General features: G+C 38.1%; 1 protein-coding gene across 6 annotated transcripts in view; it reads right to left on the bottom strand.

Annotated features, from left to right (window-relative positions):
* The window catches only part of septin9b (septin 9b), a 124,790-nt gene that overhangs the window by 9,538 nt on the left and 92,038 nt on the right, over nucleotides 1–23,214 (bottom strand). For 5 of the 6 annotated variants that reach the window (XM_030137300.1, XM_030137308.1, XM_030137291.1 and 2 more), the window contains 7 exons: nucleotides 20,782–20,967; nucleotides 13,984–14,112; nucleotides 13,548–13,629; nucleotides 11,402–11,539; nucleotides 5,492–5,609; nucleotides 903–998; nucleotides 554–650 (listed from right to left, as the gene is read on the bottom strand). In XM_030137300.1, the coding sequence (XP_029993160.1) occupies nucleotides 554–650; nucleotides 903–998; nucleotides 5,492–5,609; nucleotides 11,402–11,539; nucleotides 13,548–13,629; nucleotides 13,984–14,112; nucleotides 20,782–20,967 (846 nt within the window). Of the gene's footprint in view, nucleotides 1–553; nucleotides 651–902; nucleotides 999–5,491; nucleotides 5,610–11,401; nucleotides 11,540–13,547; nucleotides 13,630–13,983; nucleotides 14,113–20,781; nucleotides 20,968–22,738; nucleotides 22,829–23,214 lie in introns of those variants that run through there. The other variant, XM_030137329.1, reaches the window with a different exon arrangement.

Below are 23,214 nucleotides of genomic sequence, written 5' to 3'. Positions count from 1 at the left end.
AAATGTCCAAAAACAGAAGTGCGTAATGTCGGTTTTTCCATTAAATCACAAATGCAATGACTTGTTTATTTATTATCACGAGATGATATGAGAAGCCATTCCACAAACATGGCAACAAACATAAATATGGTGTTGATTTACAGATATATTCATTATTATTATATATTACCCCTCTATCTCGTACTAAATTAAAAAATTGGGTTTCCTGGTGTGTCCATACATACCACGACATGTTTCGTCTTCTTCTTCGCTTGTTGTAACATACATCAACATCCGTTTTTTTTAATTCACCTGAGTCTAGTTGCGAAAAAAGGTCTTTCCATTGCAGTTTTGCGTGATATACCATTTGCGCTACACCCGAAAAACCACCTAATGCCAGTGCAAAAACTTTTAATCGAAAAATGAGACTTTTGGTGAAATTGTCGTTTTTCCATTAGGTACATTTTTATAGAGTTATATTTGCGCAATTTGAGGATCAATGGAAAAGCGACTATTGTTGTAATCCAGGCTTTAAGTTCAGTACATTATTTCTATGTATGCATTTTAGGATTACCTTCTATGGTTCCCCATTTTGTTTTCCTTCCCAGAATCCTCTTCCCGTTCACTTGGTACTCCTGGTCACTGCCCACCACAGCAAAAGGAATCATCTCCTGTTGAGTCAAGTCCAAGAAGTGTTACCAGTGATTTCCAGGTCAGGAATTTTTATAGCTAGATTGTCAGATTCTGTAACTGTTTTTGTTACAATCGTGGCTTTTATATAACACAAAGAGACAAAAAATTATGTGTAACCAGTTTCTAAATTTCAGCCCACATAAAAAAGGGCCATGGCTATCATGCACTGCAGCCAACAGCAAGAAACTGTGGAAAGTGTGAACTCACAGAATCTGGCACGGAGAACTCACCCTGATCTTGTCATTGATCAGCCTGTCATCTGCATCCTCGTCGAACTCCTTCTGAGGGTAAACATCGATTCCATTGGCTCGTAGCTCTTCCCTAATCTGCACAAAGCCAAACACAAAGAAAGTACATAAGAAGGGGCTTAAATTCACACAGAGTTAAAAGAATGAATAATGGATGTTGAGTCTCAATCTGTGTAGGCTATAGTATACAAGTGCAAAATCCCAATCTGCATTCACAAGGACAAAGGGTTCCATAATGACGTACGAGGTGGAGGCTGAAAAAAGGAAAGTCTGATTGGCAAACACAAACAATCAAACAGGCTTAAACGTTCCATTCATCATCTCACCATCGCAGTGCTCTCCCTGCAGCCAACACTTAAATCCATCAGTCATCATAACACACAAACATACTTGACTCCTGTTTACTTATATGTACTTAAGTCTGGGCTATGACTTGAAAAAAGGCCACAAGAGGACTTAAATAAACCCTTGGTTATATGTTATACTGTCTGGTGTTGACTTTAAACGGCTCCTAATAGACATGACATGGAGGAGTTAGCATGTCGGTTAACCGCTCTTACAAAAAAATACACCCACACAGAGGTATGGTTGATAAAGAGAACAAGGGTGGCCTCCTTATGTCTCCATAATGACTGAAAGTCAGGCACGGCGGCAGAAAAATAGATAAGTTGCTGGAAAAAATGCCCTTTTAATGAATGACTGTTCCCTCCACAATTACTACTCTGACAATTTCCACTTGGTTCTTGATCAAACATTACATTGTTTATCCCTGAAAGCTTTCTCAGGGTTACATTATAAGATGCAAACCAAGAGAAATTCTACAAAAAAGCCACATCAAGTATTGGTTAAAGGAATGCGAACAGACACTCACAGCTGGACATAGTGAGGCAAAGCATTTAATAAAAAATCTCTCTTATTCTGTTTGCATGTCAAGTTGCTTCAGGGAAAATAGGGGAAAACATTTGGCACGAGAGGCTTTTAGTCAATAATCTTCAGGGTCATACAGAGCATGTGCAGCCAAGCAAAACAATCCAGCTACAAGCCCCGCAGCTTCCCTTCTGTGCCAGGGCCTGGTCCAATCCCCGCTTTGTTCTTATTGGACAGTGTTACAGTTATCAGGGGGGGAAAGGTAGCCAAGACACCCATTGTGTTTCCTCCACTCTAAAATGAATAAAGCTGTTAAGGAAGTCTGTAGTCTTGGAAAGAGGGATGGAGAGATAAAGGAAATGATGGAGGGAGGCAGGTGGCTGTCTACCTCCTGCAGATTGAGAATTATCCAACAGAAATACTCAGAGGAAATGGATGCAGCGCAGAACGTTTAAGATTCAAGCCAGGTGGAGCAAAAATCTGTTGGAGCAGGAAAGGCCATGATAAGGAGACTGCCAAGCTGTGAGGTTACCGGTGAGGTTTATTCACCTGGATAGACCGGCCCCATGCATGCTAGGATGAATTGGACTACATAAGAGCTAATGTCCACAGAAATGAACAGCAATTCAGTAGGTGTGTGTATGCATAATATACTGAGCAATAAAGGAAATGCACGTATAAGTAGAGAAAGATTAATGACAACATTTAACTCTCTTCCTGTGTCATGTTATATTCTCCTGGAATGGCTAATGGTCGATTATGAACATTTTTACCTCCACCAAGGAGGTTATGTTTTTGCCGGCACTGGTTTGTCTGTCTGTTTGTCTGTCTGTCCGTGTGCAATATAATCAGTGGGGGGGGGCACTGATCTGCCTTGGTGGAGGTCTGGGCTCTCCGAGTGCTTTTCCAGTTTTTTTAATTAATTCAAGTTTTTATTGGAGTTTTTACTTGGTACATGACAGTCATACAATGTTGATTAATGGTAACAAGCAGGGCTTTTATATATAAATGAAAAGTATCAATGATACTACAAGGCATGGAAGTTCTTAGAGAGAATAAAATAAAATAAAATAAAATAAAACAAAATAAAATAAAATAAAATAAAACAAAACAAAACAAAATAAAATAAAATAAAATAAAATAAAATAAAATAAAATAAAATAAAATAAAATAAAATAAAATAAAATAAAATAAAATACCAGGGGGAAGTAAATCAGCCGTCATCCTGCTGATTGGCAGTAATAGTAATGTAAGACCAAAATGGTTCCCAAACTGGTGCTGTGGTGCCATCCCTGTTCTTTAACTTATAAAGCATACATTCATAGGAAGCAGTCTTTATCATCATATTTACCCCTTCTTTAAAAAGTGGGTCTTTAGGGGTTTTCCAGTGTTTAAAAATAATCCTAATCCTGGCTGCTTATGAACATTTAAGTGCTTCGATATGTTATGCACTATCAAACCAACCTTCAGAATGCTAATAGCTCATTCATCAAGATTTTTCTAAGGCATAGTGAGCTGAAAATGTAACCAAATGAACATTTTATGATTTGCTTTTATAGGTCAAACTCATTCCGACTCAAGCACCACTCCTGATTGTTTATGCACTTTTGTAATCAACATTTCCCCAACCTCTGTTACTCTTTACATGTGCTCAAGTATATGTTGTGTGTCTGAATAAATACCTGCACTATCTATAAATCAGTGTTTTTCAACCTTGGGGTCGGGACCCCATGTGGGGTTGCCTGGAATTCAAATGGGGGGGGCCTGAAATTTCTAGTAATTGAGAAAAATATTTAAAAAAAACAAAAAAACAACCTTACTAATAAAAAACATATGGTGAGTTGAGAGAGACAATCACAATCCATAACAGACATGACTGTGAAGCTGAAACTGAAGCACTGTGGTACTGTTTATCTTTCAAATGTTCATTGTGGTCAGTTTCAGATGCTGCAGCTCTTTCATAATTCATAGTTTGAGCTATTGTTTGTTCAGTATTAATTGTCAGCCTTGTAAATCCAAGCTGGACTGACTGTACATATCCTGACCAAGGAAAATTCTCACTTTTTACACCTGGCTTTTCTGCCTCCGTCCATAATAATAAACATTATATAGACTAAATGTTGTCTAAAATTAATGTGTATTTGCAACATAGTATAGCAAACTATTACATGATCAGAAACAAATTAATTTTAGCAAAAAAATGTCTCCATTTTGAATGTCTGGGATCGCCAGTAATGTGTGATGTTGAAATGGGGTCACAAGCCAAAAAAGGTTGAGAACCACTGCTATAAATTCTATCTATGAAGGCTCACAATTTAAATTCTGCTGAATAATAATTCCACACTCTTAAATTTTAACTTGCCTTCCCTTTGTCGTTCAGTAAGCACACTTATACTTGCTGATTTTTGACAAAAGCAATGCTAAATTAAATTCACATTTGTACTGTGGAGGATATATTCATTCTAAAAAAAGAGAAGCACTTGAAGAGGAAGAGACGCAAACATTCAAGGGCAGCAGCTTGAAATTATTCATTAGTAGAAATTGATGAACATTCATTACTTTCCTTCTTTACTCCTGGTCCATGTGAGTCATGTCACAGACAGTACAGGGTGGGGAAGCAAAATTTACAATGAACATTTAGTTGTTTTTTCTCAGCAGGCACTACATCAATTGTTTTGAAACCAAACATATATTGATGTCATAATCATACCTAACACTATTATCCATACCTTTTCAGAAACTTTTGCCCATATGAGTAATCAGGAAAGCAAACGTCAAAGAGTGTGTGATTTGCTTAATGCACTCGTCACACCAAAGGAGATTTCAAAAATAGTTGGAGTGTCCATAAAGACTGTTTATAATGTAAAGAAGAGAATGACTATGAGCAAAACTATTACGAGAAAGTCTGGAAGATACTATTAAAGAAGAATGGGAGAAGTTGTCACCCGAATATTTGAGGAACGCTTGCACAAGTTTCAGGAAGCGTGTGAAGGCAGTTATTGAGAAAGAAGGAGGACACAGAATAAAAACATTTTCTATTATGTAAATTTTCTTGTGGCAAATAAATTCTCATGACTTTCAATAAACTAATTGGTCATACACTGTCTTTCAATCCCTGCCTCAAAATATTGTAAATTTTGCTTCCCCACCCTGTACATATCTATACCGCACAGCAGAGACGTCTCTGAACTTGTGTAATCACCCAGTAATTCACAAGTAAATGAAGGGTCTGTCTGCCCAGTTGGCATCAGGGTAGAGGTTTGAAAAAGAGCCAAACTGAGCAGGTGTAGGTCGCTGTTCGGTAAATAAACGTTTCACATATTGTTACTGTAATAGACATACAGATTTTTCTCAGATAGGTAAAACGTGGGTACGCCCAGATGGCTTCGCTTTGTGGTGTCTGGCAGCTCTTTCCTTTGCTGACCTGTGGTTGCCAGCGCACTCGCACAGAACATGTGTTTATAAGGGAAATCCTCTCACTGTCTGACCCGCAAATGCTCCCGAACATTTACTTTAAACATCTGCCCTGTTGCAGGTGTGATGGGAGGGACATCTAAAAAAATACATGCATAAAAGTTACCACAGTCACATGTTATACACACACACACAAGTATTTTCAGACACTGAGTAGAGGCCTCATTCATCCCAAAACCACACTCCCAAGCATGTCCACAAATACACACACATGTATTCTGTCCACACACCGTCTGTTTAAAGTAGTCCCTCTCTTCCAGGGTGAGTGTGTCAGCCTTTGCGATGACAGGTACGATGTTGACCACCTTACTGAGTCGTCTCATGAACTCCACATCCAGGGGCCTCAGACTGGAAAAGGACAGAAATGACAGAATACAGCTTTATTTCATGCATGAATACAAGTCTGTTGTTTGGCTGCACCTTGAAGACACTGGAATAGAGAACAATTCAACTCTGAGTCACACTGACTTATTTTTGTGAAATGGATCGCAACGTCTTTCTAGCTTTTTGTTTCCAAACTGAATAATTTGATGCCTGGATAAAGGCTTTCTTCCGTCGTATTTTCTTTAAACTTTATCCAACCATCATATTTGCAATGGCTAAGGAGGAAAAAATAACAAGTAGAAGAATTACAAGAGCAGCAGTTATTATGTAGCGTCAAACAATCTAACACACAAATGTGAAATGGGTAGCTCAAAAACAACAGTGGAAAAGCAAGATGAAGGCAGCATGAACAAAAAAAAACAAAAACAAAACAAGAACAAAACAAAAAACCAGTAACAGGAGCAACAAGGTAACAAAAATACAAATGCATGCATGAAACAACAGAAAACCAAGTAGATATTATTGAGGTGGATCACAGCTGTATGTACTGTGTGAGATAGTGTCTATTCTTCCAGTGTAATTCCTCACAGATGTGCAGTATCTACAGTGAAACAGACTAACCACCAGAGGGCACTCATGGTCTGTTCTTTACAGTCTAATAATGACGTCTTACTTTCTGAATTTACACTGCTTACTGCTCCTTCTGCATGTTTTTTTCTTTCTTGTTCTGGTTTCTGTTTAATGTAAGACAGTAAATCAGTGTTAGAGCAAAACCTTGGTGACAGCAACTCTTTGTTTGCTTTATAACATTTATTTTAAACATTCTGCTACCACTGTAGAGCAGATTTGGATTAAAAAAAAAAGTATATTCTCCACATTGTTTCATCATCCTGTGATATTTACAAGAAAAAAATAGTTGTTCCTGCTGATACAGTGATGGTTGCGGTCTTTGCGTCTAAGCCCATCCTGTCTTCGCTGTGCATTGTCTGTTTTTCTTTTCTCGGTGTTACCCATGGTTGCTCCTCTAGACAACCCTTCTCCTGCTGTCTCTGTTCTGCCCTCCAATTAGCCCCGACCAAGACAGGCCAGCCTGGTTCAGCCACCCAGGGGCAGCTGGAGAAGAGGCCTGATCCACTCTCCATGGTGACTGACAGGCATGTCACAATGAAAATGATGAAACACAGGGGAGCATGTGTTACATAGACCAAGGGAGAGGTAAACAGAGATCACACAGTAAGCCATGCAGTCAACCAAAGCATGACAGCATCACACACACGATACATTTTTCACGCAGAGAGGAAAAGTGGCATGTGTCATATGGATGCAGAGAGGTGCAGTAACAAGAGATTTAAAAAAAAAAAAAAAAAAAAAAAAAAAGGATGATGGTTGATTTGTCCCAACATTTATCCAATAATGATTGACAATTCCATAATAACAAACAGAATATTGTATATACAGATGCATGAATGTATAAATAGGCATGTGAGCTACATTATTTGCATGACTGGGCACACTTACACCCTGAAAGATGTGTAACGCACACACGAACATATGCTACATGAACAAAAACATGCATGCACAGATGCACCCACGATTGTGCTTATGTGGTTAGGAAATGGAAGCCACATACAGAGAAACTGAGCATGATAAACTCTGTGGTCGAAACGTGGGAAAAAAATAATAAAAATAATAATAGAGCCAAATGCTTCCCTTCCCTCTCTTATTTCTGTAAAAGATCTGAAACCAGTTCTGAGTTTAAAGAGTCAAAGTGCAGCCTTCCTTTTCTCTAGAAGACATGTTAAATGAGGAAACAGCAAACTACCCAGAGGGAAAATAGTGACTTTGCCATTATCGGAAATGGCTGCTGATGCCAAGAGTATGTTCTGCTTCACTGAGTACTGTTCATCCAGCTGAAACCACAGAAGCAACTTAAAAGCAAATTGCTGACACACAAATTACATTAGAGCCATGATAAATACAAAGTGCTGTTTAAGATGCTTCAAGTAAAAAGACAATCTGAAAAACACTATCTCCAATGTCCAACGACAGTGGCCTGTACGAGCTACCAGGGACGTTCTGTCATCATTTTCCTGCATGTCATTCTTGGACTGTGGTCATACGGCAGAGGCGTCCAGAGGCTTTTGGCGCTGTGTCTGCGTAATTGGTCACAGGCCCTAAATTAAACTTCAACTGACTTTACTGTGTGAAAAAAGGGAAAATATACAAAAAGAGAATAATGCTCTAAGTTTTTAGATTTGTTCCAGCACTTAAAAAAGCCTCTGGTCTTTGAAACAGGAAAGTCTGTGGGAGGATTGTGGAAAACACTAAAGTAACACATTGAGGCAATGGGGATATGACTGCAAAAGTATTCTGTGATCCAAGTCTAAGCTTGAGCCTCTATATTTAACTATGACATTAAAAATCTGTGCAAAATATACTGTATATTTATTTCCACACCGGGTCAGAACCTTTGCTCTCCTGCTTCCAGCTGTCTTACAGACCATAAGAAAAAGAAACACCACTTCCTGACATATATTTGCATCTAGCCGTTCTTAATAAGATGTTATTTCCATGTAAGACTGTAAAACAGGACGATGACTCTTATGGCAGAAAAATGCTGTGTCATATTACGCTCTGCTGTTTATTTTATTTCCAAAATTGCACTCTTTCAACATATTTTTGTAGTGATTTGCACAATACCTCATATTCTTCATGTTTTACTTACTTTATGTATTTTTATTCATAATTCTACAGTTTTTAACCTTAAAAGTTTTGCAAGTTTGCATTTGGTAGATCTGTATTCATTCATACATTCCCCCGGTTTTACACTGATAGGTGTGATCATATTCACATTTTATAGCTGTATTTACAGTTTTTATATCTTTCAAAGTGCATTAAGACGATCAGTCTTTCTATTTGGGCTTTTCTCATAACATTTTTGCATTAAATTTAAAGAAAATTTGCTGTATTGTCACATGTATTGTGATTGAGACCTAAAATGGCCTATATTGGAATTACATTAAGCTCATATCACACAGTGAAACAGCAGTCATGAAGTTCTGACAAATGTTAAAGGTTAGTTTTAAGATGAACTCAATTTATTTTCTCAGTAGGGAAATTTGGTCTCTACATTTTCCTCATCCTAAGATACACAGCACCTAGCATTAGCGATTAGACAAATGGGTAACAGTGTGCATGTGTACAGGCAGCAGTGTTATAAATACAGGTTTCTTATTCCAATCATGTCTGAAAATGTAATGTAAGAGAAGGAAACGACACTGATTCCCTGTGTAAGACAGAGAACAGAGGTTTGGATGTTATGTGGTAAGGGGTCCCCACAGAGGAATGGAGCGACTCATGTGCAGCTGTACACAAACTGATACGAAACACATTCAGGACACGAGTGTCAACATGCCCACTGCCCACTTCGGTCCACCGCATTACTTTAACGTGAATGTTCTCGAAAGGAGCAGCTGTGGTGACATGAGCAGATGATGAGGGGGTCTGTCAAACAGTGGGACCCACAGACGCACTTATCACCCCCTCACTCACAGGGAATAACATCTAAGTAGACAACTGTTGAGTTACTGGTGAGCAGACGTTCGAAGCAACAGTTGATGGAGTGGTCATCAAAATATGTGGTCAGATGGTTAGAGAATGCAACATATGTTTACAGTTTAAGCACATGGATGTTTTTTCAGTCAATCAATCAAATTTTATTTCTATATTATATAATATATATATACAGGGTGGGGAAGCAAAATTTACAATATTTTGAGGCAGGGATTGAAAGACAGTGTATGACCAATTACTTTATTGAAAGTCATGAGAATTTATTTGCCACAAGAAAATTTATATAATAGAAAATGTTTTTATTCTATGTGTCCTCCTTCTTTCTCAATAACTGCCTTCACACGCTTCCTGAAACTTGCGCAAGGGTTCCTCAAATATTGGGGTGACAACTTCTCCCATTCTTCTTTAATAGTATCTTCCAGACTTTCTCATAATAGTTTTGCTCATAGTCATTCTCTTCTTTACATTATAAACAGTCTTTATGGACACTCCAACTATTTTTGAAATCTCCTTTGCTGTGACGAGTGCATTCAGCAAATCACACACTCTTTGACGTTTGCTTTCCTGATTACTCATATGGGCAAAAGTTTCTGAAAAGGTATGGATAATAGTGTTAGGTATGATTATGACATCAATATATGTTTGGTTTCAAAAATATTGATGTAGTGCCTGCTGAGAAAAAACAACTAAATGTTCATTGTAAATTTTGCTTCCCCATCCTGTTATATATATTTTATAGCGCTAAATCATAACAAAAGTTATCTCATGACACTTTACATATCGAGTCGGTCGAAACCAGACTCTAAGCCAATTTACAGAAACCCAACAGAATGCTCCAGGACCAAACACTTGTGAGTGGTGACAGTGGTGAGGACAAACTTCCTTTTAAGAGGCGGAAACCTGGAGCAGACCCTGACTGCTGGGGGATGGTCATCTGCCTTGACCAGTTGGGGTTAAAGAGAGAGGGTAAAGGAGGAGAAAAAGAGAGAGAAATGGAGATAGACTGGGGGAGAGGGGGAGAAGGGGGGGGGAGTAAGGGGACACATATGGATGCAGCTGATGCACAGAAATCTGAACTAGAACTGTCAAAAGTTCAGCTAGTGTTAGTATAATTACTAAAAACCAGAATAAAGGTCCATAACTGTTAATACTACGACTACAAATACAAGTATTAACAGTGGCTGTACAACAACAGTTAGTACAAATAACAGAAACCACTACCATCTATGGAACTATATAATACACACTATCACATTTATATGGGTAAGTGAGTGATGACAATGAAGGCAGGAGAGTCTTTTTTTGTGTGTCTTTATCTGCGTTTGTGCAATACAATACCCTACTAAACAACCTCTGTTAACTACATTATTATGCACACGTTGAACTAAACCACACGTCTGCCTGTGTGTCCTCCTTGACACTCAGTGCATACGAGGACACACCACTCATCACTGTTAAATTTGACCAATTACAGAGTGAACCTGGAGGAAAGGACCCTAATAACTAACAAAGCAGCAGAACAAACATGGTTTGTATTATGGCCACATTAGTAAAGTGTGCCAAAGCAAACGTCATGTAAATAACACAAAAAAGCTTCCACCTGGTTGTGTGAGCAGCAGCCAAAATAGTGCAAGAACATTTAGATGAATATACACTAGTGTTTCCACAAACCATTTCTTACATTTATTTACTCAAACACACTTTTTGCCAAATTACAGCATCATTAGACTATTGTAACTTCAGCATTTCCATCTTTCACACCAACTACTATGTTATTTTTTCCTGCTTGGGTTCCAAATGAACTTTTCTAACAGTAACAGACTCATTAACCTAGACCAGATCATGAACAACATTAAGTGTGACTCAGTTACATCTAAGGTATCATGGCTTAAATTCTATAAAATTGGCGTATTCAGTCTCTTTTACGGGCTGATAATTGTTTCCCTATCTTTTTCAACTGTGGGAACAGTGGAGTTCAACGTCCCTATGAAACCTGACTCCTGAAGTGATACTTGAGCGTCTTTGTGGAGGGAATGAGTTCCACATGTGGTCACTACAGTGGGAGAAGAATAAAAAGAGCTGCAGATGCATGTGGTTAAAGAGCTGTGGACAGACAATAGGTGAGGGAGATTCCCAGTAGACCTGTTTCATCTGTGCAGCTGTGGGAGAAACCGGAGGGGGGATGAGGGACATAATGTGGGCCAGTGAATCACAGAGGAGTGTTTTTTGATGCGTTATCTCACCAGTGGCCAGTGGGAGGTATGAAGTATATGCAGCAGTGCACCCTCGAATCTGGGATCCTCTTCTTCCGGTTGATGTTGATTTCTTCCTGCAGATATGCTTCATACTGGTCATTGATGAATTTCATAATCGGCTGCCAGCTACCAAAAGGAAACACAAGTTTTTGGCATGAGAGGTACAGCAAATGATCTCAAAGTCAAAGCACTTACTCAGGCTTCTGCAGTGACTCTATGTGATGGTTTCTGATTTATCATTTAGACTTTTTAGTGATGAGGAAATATCATTAGAATCTTTACAGTTTTTAATTAAATATGTTGGTAAAACTATAAAGCCCACACACTGGATTTCAACCCTTAGGGGCCCACAGTCACAGCCCCGTGACTGAATCACATGACATTTTCAACACGTCGTAGTGTCGGAGGTCAGTCACGCAGACCACTGGGGACAACTGCATTCAAAAGTGCAGACTTGAAACACCAGAGCAAACAAATGTGAATAAAAGTATGAAAATGAGGTGGGGCGGGTGTTATATTTCTGACCATATCATACTCATTTTTTTGTCCTTTTTCAAAATGGAAAAAACTGCCTGAATCTGTGGATTCTAATCCACAGACAGCATTAGCATTACAGGTGAGGGTGAGAATGACCCCCACCTGAACTGGATGTGGAACCTGGGAGGACCAGGGGTGGGGTGGGGGAGAAAACCAGAGAAAACGCCTATGTAAAGATATGCTTTTATGTCAAATATTTAAGTATAGTTTTAATTTATTACAATTTTGATTTTATATACCTAATATTTGGAACCAATATTCACTTTTAAAGTCTCTGAAAAGGTTCGTTCAGCATCTTTGTGTTATTTATGCAATAATTTATACAAATTTTTCAAATTAGATTTTATATTTTTTGTGTGTTTTTTGGCCTTTTGTGTTGATATAGTAGGTTAAAGTGAAAAAATAATGGACAGATGAGATAGATGAAGTTGTGCTAAAAAAAAAAAAGATACCAAACATGGGTATGGTAAACATTTCTTTATATAGTATATAAAGGCAAAATTAAAAGTACTCAAAAACAAAAAGCCAAAATAGGCTCAGACCCCAAAGGGTTAAGTGAATAAGCATCTATTTAGCTGGAATGAAGGAAAATATGCAAAAACCTTAAGTAGCTATATGACTAAGAATACGGTCCCTACTTTGCATTTATGTATTTTTCTGTATTTATTTATTAATACAGTTTTTAATGTGTGTTGCTACACTTTTTATATGTTTACTTTAACCCATAAAGTTCCAAACATCCAGGATCAACCAAAATTATCTACTGATGTAAATTGTTTAATAACTTCTGAACCACTAAACTTATTAATAAGTATAAATAATTGTCGTAAAATGCAGTTTGTCATCTTTTCATAGTCATCAGATATGACCCATTTGGATGTTCAGAGGCTCTGTAGTTACCGTGGAAACACTGTCATCTTCTACAACATTGATTCACCAGTAAAAACCCATGTAGTTGGATCAACGACAGTGGATGGACTCACTGGGTTTATGTTCAGTTAATGATAGATTTGCTGAAAAAGTCACTTTTTCTTCAGTTTTTTTCTGTTTCTGATATAATAACCCTCAACTTTAATCTGATCTTTTATGAACATATACATAATCAGTGAATTAAATATAGGAAAACACCTGATTTTTACTGAAAAATGCAAAATAAAGAAGATAATATTACAATAAATGGTGATAAATCACTTAATAAAGGTTAAATATAGAGGAAAAAATCATTTGGGAGCTGCCACAAAAGTAGTACTGGGTCTTTATGGGTTAATCTTTACTTTTAATACTATCCCTTATGCTGCTGGAACACTGTAAATTTCCCCACTGTGGGACTAATAAAGGATTATCTAATCTTGTCATATATTAAGGGTATATTAAGGGTAACTTTTGTTAATTGAGTTTTTTCCTCTCTACTGTTTCTAAAATATGTGGCTTCATACCCTTCTCATACCATTATTGTATAACTTTGCTTTCTACTCTTTAAATAAAAAAAAATACATTGGTTGAACAATAATAACGTGCATTCCATTGTCAGTACAATTTTGTTCAATAAAAACAAAAGGCTGATTTTTTTTTTCCATCTAAAAACCCCTCAGCTCACCAGTTTTCATTGTTGATCTGATCCCCAAAGCCAGGAGTATCGATTACTGTCAGCTTCATCCTCACGCCTTTCTCTTCAATATCTGAAGAACAGAGTAGTTGGTGCTTCTTTAACACAGGCACACAGTACGAAAAATGTATAGAGCAACAGGAAACACCATATTCAGGAAACAACAGTGAATTCTAAGGCACTATAACAGTAAAATGCTTTTATCGTCACTGCATGGGTGAAGTTAGACCAATAAAAACAGCTACACTTCAATACGTTTCTGCATCAAGCCTTCATTCAGGAAGTGAAAAATCAATATCTGTATCAGTCTTCCACTTGGATTTGTGGCAAATAAGGAGCAAAAGGGGAGAGAGAGAGAGGACAAATCTAAGAAAATCCTAAGCAGATGGAGGAAACACACTGTCACTGAGTAAGAGAATAAACCCACCGTGACTAATGGACTTGATCTCGATGGTCTTGGGGATCCTTTCCTCCGGGATGGGCTGAACCGACTTGCGGCTCACCTTGGATTTAAACAGCGTGTTCATCAGAGTGGACTTTCCCAGGCCGCTTTGCCCTGAACAGGAAGACAAACATCCAACTGTCAGGAGAAACTAGGTGCATATTTATTACCCAAAATGGGGAGGAAAAGGGTATTGTTTTTGGTTTGGTTTGTTTGTTTGTTAACACTCTAGCAGCAAAACTATTGGTTGAATTCTTACCAAATTTGGTTTATAGATTGCCAGTGACCCAGAATCGATCTCATTGCATTCTGGGAAAAACAGGTAAAAGTTTCAATTTTTTATGAATTTATTTAATTTTTTCCCCCATTTACTTATAATGGGCAAAATTTCTCATATCTCTAGCAGCAAAACTGTTGGTTGAATCCATGCCAAATCTGGTTTATACATTGCTAGTGACCCGGAATAGATGTGATTACATTCTGGGAAAAGTAGGTCAAAGTTCAAATTTCTGATGAATTTTTTAAACTATTTTTTCTTCTCCCATTTACTTACAAATGTCTACAAAAACATCAATTTTGTTTCAGTTTACTTGGCACATATATAGAGGCAACTGATATGCTGACATCACACGCATAGGCATGATGACATCAGCTAGATCGATGTCAAAATAAGCTACAATACGTGTGAGGGGCGGGGTTTGTTGTGCTTGGCACCAGTTGTTTTTGGTTTAGTTTGTTTGTTTGTTAACGCTCTAGCAGCAAAACTATTGGTTGAATTCATACCAAATTACGTTTATAGATTGCCAGTGACCCAGAATAGATCTCATTACATTGTGGGAAAAGTAGGTCAAAGCTACAATTTTTTATGAATTTTTCAAATCTTTTTTTTTCTCCCATTTACTTATAATGGGAGATATTTCAAATGTCTGGCTGGATCGATGCCAAACTAAGCTACAACACATGCGAGGGGCGGGGTTTGTTGTGCCTGGCACCACTTGTTTATTTATTTATTTATTTATTTCATCCTGGACGGTCACAAGGTAAAACTGGTAGAACACAACATTCTCATTCAGCTGGACCACAAAGGTTCCTTTTCAGGTTTTCTCACTAAAAACCCAATGTGCACATGACATCAGCCATAATGTCATGTGTGCATGTGTGTGTAAATGGACCGTAACAACAGTGCAGCTGCAGGGTCAGACGGGCAAGATGTAGAGGCCAAAAGGACAGATGTATGGTAAGACCACACACATATATGCACATCATCTACAGAGGAAAAACATTCATTTGTCATTTTAACCTCTTCAAACATACATCACTGTGTTCAGCACAGGAATTCTGGAGTTTTTTCTACATCTTTACATGGTTCTGCTGGACATTACAGATGTAGACTGGTTCTGTGTACTTAAATGAAAACCTTTAGTTTGATCTTCAAGCAACAGACACAGGTCAGCAGAATGCAAGTCTAGATTTATCATCATCTGTATTACTTTCAACATTCTTTATACCATTTTATTTCCCTTAGAGTCCAACTGAGTCAAACTGAGGTAAAGCTGATGCTGCTGAAGTCATACTGATGCCTCCGTCTGCTCTGTTTTAACCATTAAAGACCGAGAACTATTTTCTTGGAGTTTAATGGTGGATTTTTCTTCCTGGGGTGAGATGTGAAGACAGTAGATGGCCAGTTGTGGTAGAAAGTGATTATTTACAGTCAGAGCACAAAAAATAGTTTAGAAATGCAGAGGTAGAACATTTAAAGTCCTAGTCATGGATAAAAAAAACAAACAAACAAAAACAAAATCAATGTTGAGAGAAATTAAGTAAAAACCATCTCTGAGGCATTTTGGAAACAAAGAGTGAGAATAGAATAGAATAGAATAGAATAGAATAGAATAGATCTTTATATCTATTGTTAGTGTTGTAAGGGTCAAGACCAAGTCAAGACCAAGACTGTACATACAATGAAAAATTATTAGAAGAGTGAACAAAGTAAGAATTCTCTATTTTAAGACTGATTTGCAGTAACCGTGACAAACAGTCTCTGCACTTTCTTCAAAGCACCACAATGCAGGAAAATGTTAATACTTAGTTATCTTTACTGTGTCTAAAATTGAGTATCCATCAACCAAACAGCAGCTGTTTCATTCACAGGATTACAGCATTAAAATGATGGGAACATACCAAGCCTGAATAAAATGCAATGACAAAACACTCAAACATCTTCACAATCCAAAACAAACCCATGAATATATATGCCTTATTTTTTTGTCCTGGTTTTTGGTTCAGTTTGGCTTTACATGTCGTTTTACAGATGTATTCTTTGTGGTTTTGGAAACCAGACTTTATTATTAACAAGTTTGCAGACATCACTGCTGCCGGACATGTTAACACCTTCTCCTGGTTGTCCTTCACTCTCACCGCATGCGTGAGGGAGGGGATGGGGGGAATGTTGTTACTCATGCGTTGTGTCTGTATGCAGCCATTGCTGGGGAACCATGGGAAACAAATCAACCAACCAATAACTGGTTGCTTTGAAGTACATCCCTTTCCACTCTAATCAGTGGTGTGAGCAAATAAGTGAACAGCGGTGGTCTCGACCGGTCTCACACAGTCCACACAGTCCAAGGCTGAGACAAGACCCAGTAAAAAAGCACCCGAGACCGAGGCAAGACCAAGACCTTAAAAAAGCAGTCTTGAGACCAAGACCAGTCTGGAGTACTACAACACTACCTAATATATTAGACCAACTCTAAATGGAAAGTGTCATGAGGTAACTTTTGTTATGATGTAGCACTATAAAAATAAAAAACTGACTGATTGTTTTCATTATTTATTAAGCCCATAAAATCACATATTGTATTTTATGCTCAATTGCAATAACAGCTGAGAGGTTCCACTGTTATGCATTTTAGTTTCAAAGTTAAACACAATGATAAAATCTGCATTTCATTTTAGTTTGGTTAGTAAAACAGATGAAATATTAAGGGTCTGTATCTATGCGGTTTAATAGTGAATGCACATATTCACATGTATATACTAACCACTGAGTCTGTTTCGCTGGTTCCTTCCACATTTGTCCACCACCCCCTGTCCACAAACCCTGCGGGGACCCACTGTGGTGTGTGGAACGTTGCCAGGCTGCCAGCCCCATGCAACACTTAAGGCAGCCTTTCACAGCATTCTGCAACTGTCACACACTCACATTTGCTCTTTTACTCACAGTTATATGTGTCGTCTTTTCAATCTCCTGTGTTCACCCACTGGCAGATACTCACACTTTTCCTCTCTCTTGCTCTCTCTCTGTGTGTCACATGCACACACACACCACCAAGACACCTTATCTGCCCCTGTGCATGGTGGGAATCAAAAGGTCAGGTGGCCGAGGGCAGGAATTAGGCAAATGCATCTCATAGAGCAGACCCCGAGGGATGGAGCCAAGACCACAGCTGTTCTAACCTTTCACGTCCTTACTGACCATCCAAGTGTCAACTCTCTTCGCCAAAAGAAATTTTATAAGAATTGCATGGTCCCTTTTATTTCTCATGCGAGGCCTGGACAGTGTTGCATTCTTGTGATTCTCTACAGCTGAAACTTTTCACTCTTTGCTTCTGCAGTTTCTTGAAGGCTGCACTTCACCCTCAGACATCTAATGTAGTCCATCCGAGAAAGCTCATTCAACATACTTTTTAAAAAATTGTTAATACTCTTACTCCATGAGAGCCTAAAAAAAACAAAACATTTAATAAACATCATTTATTATCAAAATTTAAGGCACGAAGCTAATGCTAATCCTATGGTGAGAATTAGGAGTTGAGTTGTAAGCAAATATTTGCCAACACATTAACAGGAATAACCTGATACACTGCTACACTAATGTGTAACAAAGGTCATTTGTTGTATTTTCATCCCCACAGCAATCAAAAATCAGTTTTTGCGTGTCTAAACTCAGCATTGTTCTTCTCAGCTGTAAACTTTTATTGTGTTCAACTGGTATTATTTCACAACACAGCATTATATCATCTCTTGACACAAGTTTTATCCTCAAGGTGTTGGAGCGATACATGTGGATACACGTTTGTGTTGAAATGTGAATTTTGCCTGCAACAATAATGAAAACTGAGCAGGTATCTGAGGAATACTAAAGAAGCTGTGGGTGTAAGATAATTTCATTTGTTTATTCCTACAAATAAACCTTCGCTGACTTATACCGCTGTGTGATTATTCTCCAACTAAAACTTTACCGTCCACTTCTTTGCTTTGCTTACATCTCTAAATCCGCACACCTCCTCTTTTATTCATAGGACCAGTCTGTATGCAACAAACCTGTGTTAGTCATGCCACGCGCTGTCTCCATGGAGCTGTGATAACATGCAATCGAGCTAAAACCAACAAATACTGGCCTTCAGGGAGAAATATAAAACTAAGTGCAATCTACACCTACCAACATGAAAGTAAAAAACAAACAAAAACACCACGGCTTTAAAAGTTTAAATGAGACACGATAACATTTTTTTTTATATTTACGCAACATGTTTTCCTTTCTTTGAAGATAAATAAACTTTTTTTTTAATATATATATGAATATATTATGTGTGCCCGCATGAATGCAAGAACAAGTGTTTGCATGTGTGTATGCGCTCACAGACTTGATGGTAGCACCTAATTGGCAGTGTATTGCAGATCTCTGAAGACGAGTGAGTGCTCCCTAAGGAGGCTGTGCTTCAGCTTGTCAGAGAAATCACCGTCATTATGCTGCTTTCTCAGTCTGACAACCCCCTTTTATCCACTCAAGCATGTGTGTGTGTGTACGTATTTGTTTGTTACATAATGGATCTGTTAAAAAAAAAAAGGCTTACTCAGAGATGCATCACGCTGGTGATTGTTAACAAAACAACAGATGTAGACGTTGACAGTCAAACAGTTTTCCACTTCTCAGCTTTTTACTCCGGCATCAAAGCACATTTAGAAAAGGTTTTATGATGAATGTAATGAAGGTGAAGAATACAAATCTTGTTTCTAGATTATAGAATGTGCAAACTAAGCATACTGCAAACAATGTCCTGTTTTATGTGTCAGTGGAAATAGATGTGCAAACCATTGTGTTCAGCCACACGCTTTGTTCTGCATTTGATGTGATGTTGCAAACTAAATTTATAAATTTTAAAATGGATTCCATCTGCTGTTTTTGTAGTCAATAATTGCTGTAAATGTAAAAAAAAATTTGGAAGCAATTACAGCCTCATAAGATCTTGGATACATCAGAAAATTTCAGAAGAGTTTTATCTAAATCTAACATGAAGGCATAATAGGACTCAATGTCAAGTCGCAGCAGTATTCTTATAGTATGGTACACATTTCCACTCATTCATTCATTCATTTTCTGAACCCGCTTTATCCTCACTAGGGTCACGGGGGTCGCTTGGAGCCTATCCCAGCTTCATAGGGGCGAAGGCGGGGTACACCCTGGACAAGTCGCCAGTTCATCGCAGGGCTGAACATATAGAGACAAACAATCACTCTCACATTCACACCTATGGGCAATTTAGATTAACCCATTAACCTATCAGTGCATGTCTTTGGATGGTGGGAGGAAGCCGGAGTACCCGGAGAGAACCCACGCGCACTCGGGGAGAACATGCAAACTCCACATAGAAAGGTCCCACCCCCCGTCGACTGGTGTTGGAATCGAACCCAGGACCTTCTTGCTGTGAGGCACGAGTGCTAACCACTGCACCACCGTGTCACCCAAATATTTGCATTTCCATGCAAATATTTAGTATTCCCAATTTATTTTTTCCACTTTTACAATTTGCACCACAATAGATGCTACCTTAAGAGGGATTAATGTCTGGTCAAAAGGTTTTGTTTATGGTTAAATAAGAAAATGAAAACTTTGTGCCAGTAAAGTTCAGTCTGTATCACAGCCATGACAACATAATTCAGATATGATAAATGATTTAAGGTTAACAGAGGTTTATATACTCTAATGGACTTCATATTGATGTGAATGCATTTTGTATCACACCAATTTATTTTGAAGGGATAATCTGAGGTCAAAAGAAAGGGAAAATTTTCATAGATGGAGCAGGGGTTTTTTTTGTATTCATTTAGGATTCCATAGCATTTATTTAAAGGAGTGATATTTTGTTTTTGTTTTTTTTTTAAAATGGAATTATGCATTTTAAAACATTTCCCTGTGGTCTACATAAACTGTAAATGCTATGCTTGGATCTGAATTCTTCATTAATTCAACTCCACAGGTCCATCTTCAACCCTATTTCTGAGTAATGACAACAGGAAGGTGGTTTGAATCGCTGGCCCTTTAAATACAAATGACCCACTTCACGCTCCACCCCCTCCAGGTTGTTGGCTGTGCTGCTCTGTCCCGTTCAACCAACAACTGAACATTTGAGGTAATCGGCTCCAAGTTTGGACATATTTTCAGTATGGACTACAACCACTGCTGCTGACAAACAATTATGTCGTACTCTGAGAAATGTTCATCGGAAGTCTTTACCTTATATGTGCAAATGTTGTGATATAACTAGTTATAAAATGTAACAAATTAAGAAGGAATTAAAACAGGTTGTAGAAATCCACTCAATTTTTGCCAAAATGAATATAAAGATAGATTTGCAGCACCTGGAGGGTTCAAATTCAAACTGAATGAACTATTAGGATCCAAAAACACAAATAAATAAATGAACCAAAGACTAATAAAAGTGAGTTAAGCAAAATATGACCCCTTTAATGCTCACATAAACCGTTTCATGTCATACTCACCAACAACCATTATGTTGAGCTCAAAGCCCTGCTTCATGGCCTTCCTCCTCATCTGCTCTAGGATGGCGTCGATGCCCACATAGCTGAAGTCACTGCCATGGCTCTTCTCCCCCTTACCTTGTGGGTTGGGGTGATGGGGCTTGGTGGATTCAGACATGTTGCTGTGGCTCAGATTAACCTCTGACCCTATGGAATGCACAGAACAGAAGAAACTGAATTTTCATCTTTTCATGGTGTCTCAAGGGGTGTCTGCAGGAGTCCTTGGTGTACTGTGATTTAATCATTCAGCAATAGATACAGTATGATACATTCACATCCCCTTCATTAGGTGCACTTTACTAGTGCCTGGCGGCAAGGTTATTATCATTAACGAAAACTAACTAAATGACAAAAACTAGAATTGTAAAAACATTTTCGTTAACTGAAATAAATAAAAACTATAATTAAAAGAAAAAAAATTATAACTAACTGAAACTGTATTGTGTGCTTATAAAACTAACTAAAACATATAAAAATTATGGATAAAATTCCCTTCGTTTTCGTCTTTGTCAATGTCGGACTGATATAAAATCGATTTATTTCCCTTGAGCAATTTTAGCTGCTGGCACCATATGACAGTTAACAGTTCGTCACTTCTCGTCACTTGTCGTTTACAGTCGTCTTCTCGTCCCCACTACCTGGAAACATGGAGACTAAAGTTGGGAAAAAGCAGCAGAGTCCTGTCTGGGATTTATTTGAATACGACAGCGAAGAAGAGAAAAGATACGACAAAATTAAACTAAAACTAAGCATTTAGAAAATAACGAAAACTAATAAAAACTAACAAACCTGCTCTAAAAACTAATCAAAACTAACTGAATTAGAGAAAAAAAAAGTCAAAACTAAATAAAACTAAACTATGATGAAAAATCCAAAACTATTATAACCTTGCCTGGCGGACCTGATAAAGGGGCCGATAAGTGCACATGCTGCTCCTGTAAGCTCAGCTCCTTCAAGCTGTGACGTGTTGTGCATTCAGAGATGCTCTTCTGCATATTTGGATTGTAACCAATGGTTATTTGAGTTATTGTTTCCTTTCTATCATCTCAAACCTATCTGTCCATTCTACGCTGACACCAACAACATATTTCTGCAGCTCACCCAATATTTTTTTCTTTTTCAGACCATTCTCGGTAAACCCCAAAAATGATTCTTCATGAAAATCCCAACAGATCAGCAGTTTCTGAAATACTCAGCTCATCTGGCACCAACAACTATGCCACGTTCAATGCTGATGGTCAGTCAGAACTTCAGCAGATCATCTGAACTATGCCTGTATGTCTAAACGGGTTAAATTACAAACACATGATTAGCCATCATTATTCACATTAATGAGCACTTGAACGAGTGCACCTAATAAAGTGGCCAGTGTGTGCATTTCAACTAAAATTGTTAACAGAATTTAGAGGCTGAAAAAGGCGGTGGTTCGCTTCGCAACACAAATGCAAAGGCAGCAGAAAACAAGTGTGAAGACCATAGAAGATACTGATCAGAGCTGTTCATTTCCTGTGTGAAACCGGATACCCAAGACTTGAAATTCACATTTATGAGCGTGCAATGTGTATATTAAACAGTACAACAAGGTGTTTGACTAATACACTGTATCCTAAAAACCTGTCTAGCAGGAAGACCTGTGCAAATATTGTTGTAATGTTAAACACAGGTTTCTTCTTTCACTGATCCTCACAGACAGAAACATACATACAACTCTCAAGTAACCAATAAAATAGATAAGTACTGCCACCCATCTACAGCAAAATACTGTATTAATGCTTCATTGCTTCAGCACTTTCTTAGTAACATGCCCAAAAAAGGGACACCCTGATTACTCAACATATTCAGACTTAAATGTGTCAACTTGTTGCAAAATTATGAGCTTGTTAGGAACCAGAGTTGCCAACAATAAATCACTGCTTACCTCAATATAAGGAGGAGCGCTGGTGCAAAGAGCAAACGTAAATACACCTAAACTTTGCCAAATGTGCTGTGTGTGCTTGCAGTAACTGGTGACAGTGGAGGAGGAGACAACATTTCCTGTTCTCAGTCAGAAATGTGTGGTGTCGTCTGCATAACGTCTGCAGTAACAGACATCTAAACCACAGACGTATAGACCTGAAACAGACTCCCAGCTTCATCTCTACCTTGGTGAGCAGCCAGTGATAGTAGAACTAAAATATGTCGGCTCTATGTCCCAATGACTGTTTGTCTCACATGTCATAAAGGAGTGTTTGCAGCATATAAGCCATTTTAAACCAGAACTTGCCAACATCATGCCTGTTGGTGATATTAATATAAAAGATGCAGGCATGACAGTGGAATATTTTATGATATCTTACTTTTAACCCAAGCCAACAGACATGGACATGACATGGAGAGAGTGAGATGATGGGAGGT

Source organism: Sphaeramia orbicularis, chromosome 1 (genome assembly GCF_902148855.1).
Source record: "Sphaeramia orbicularis chromosome 1, fSphaOr1.1, whole genome shotgun sequence".
NCBI lineage: Eukaryota > Metazoa > Chordata > Actinopteri > Kurtiformes > Apogonidae > Sphaeramia > Sphaeramia orbicularis.
This window is presented reverse-complemented; position numbering and strand designations above follow the sequence as displayed.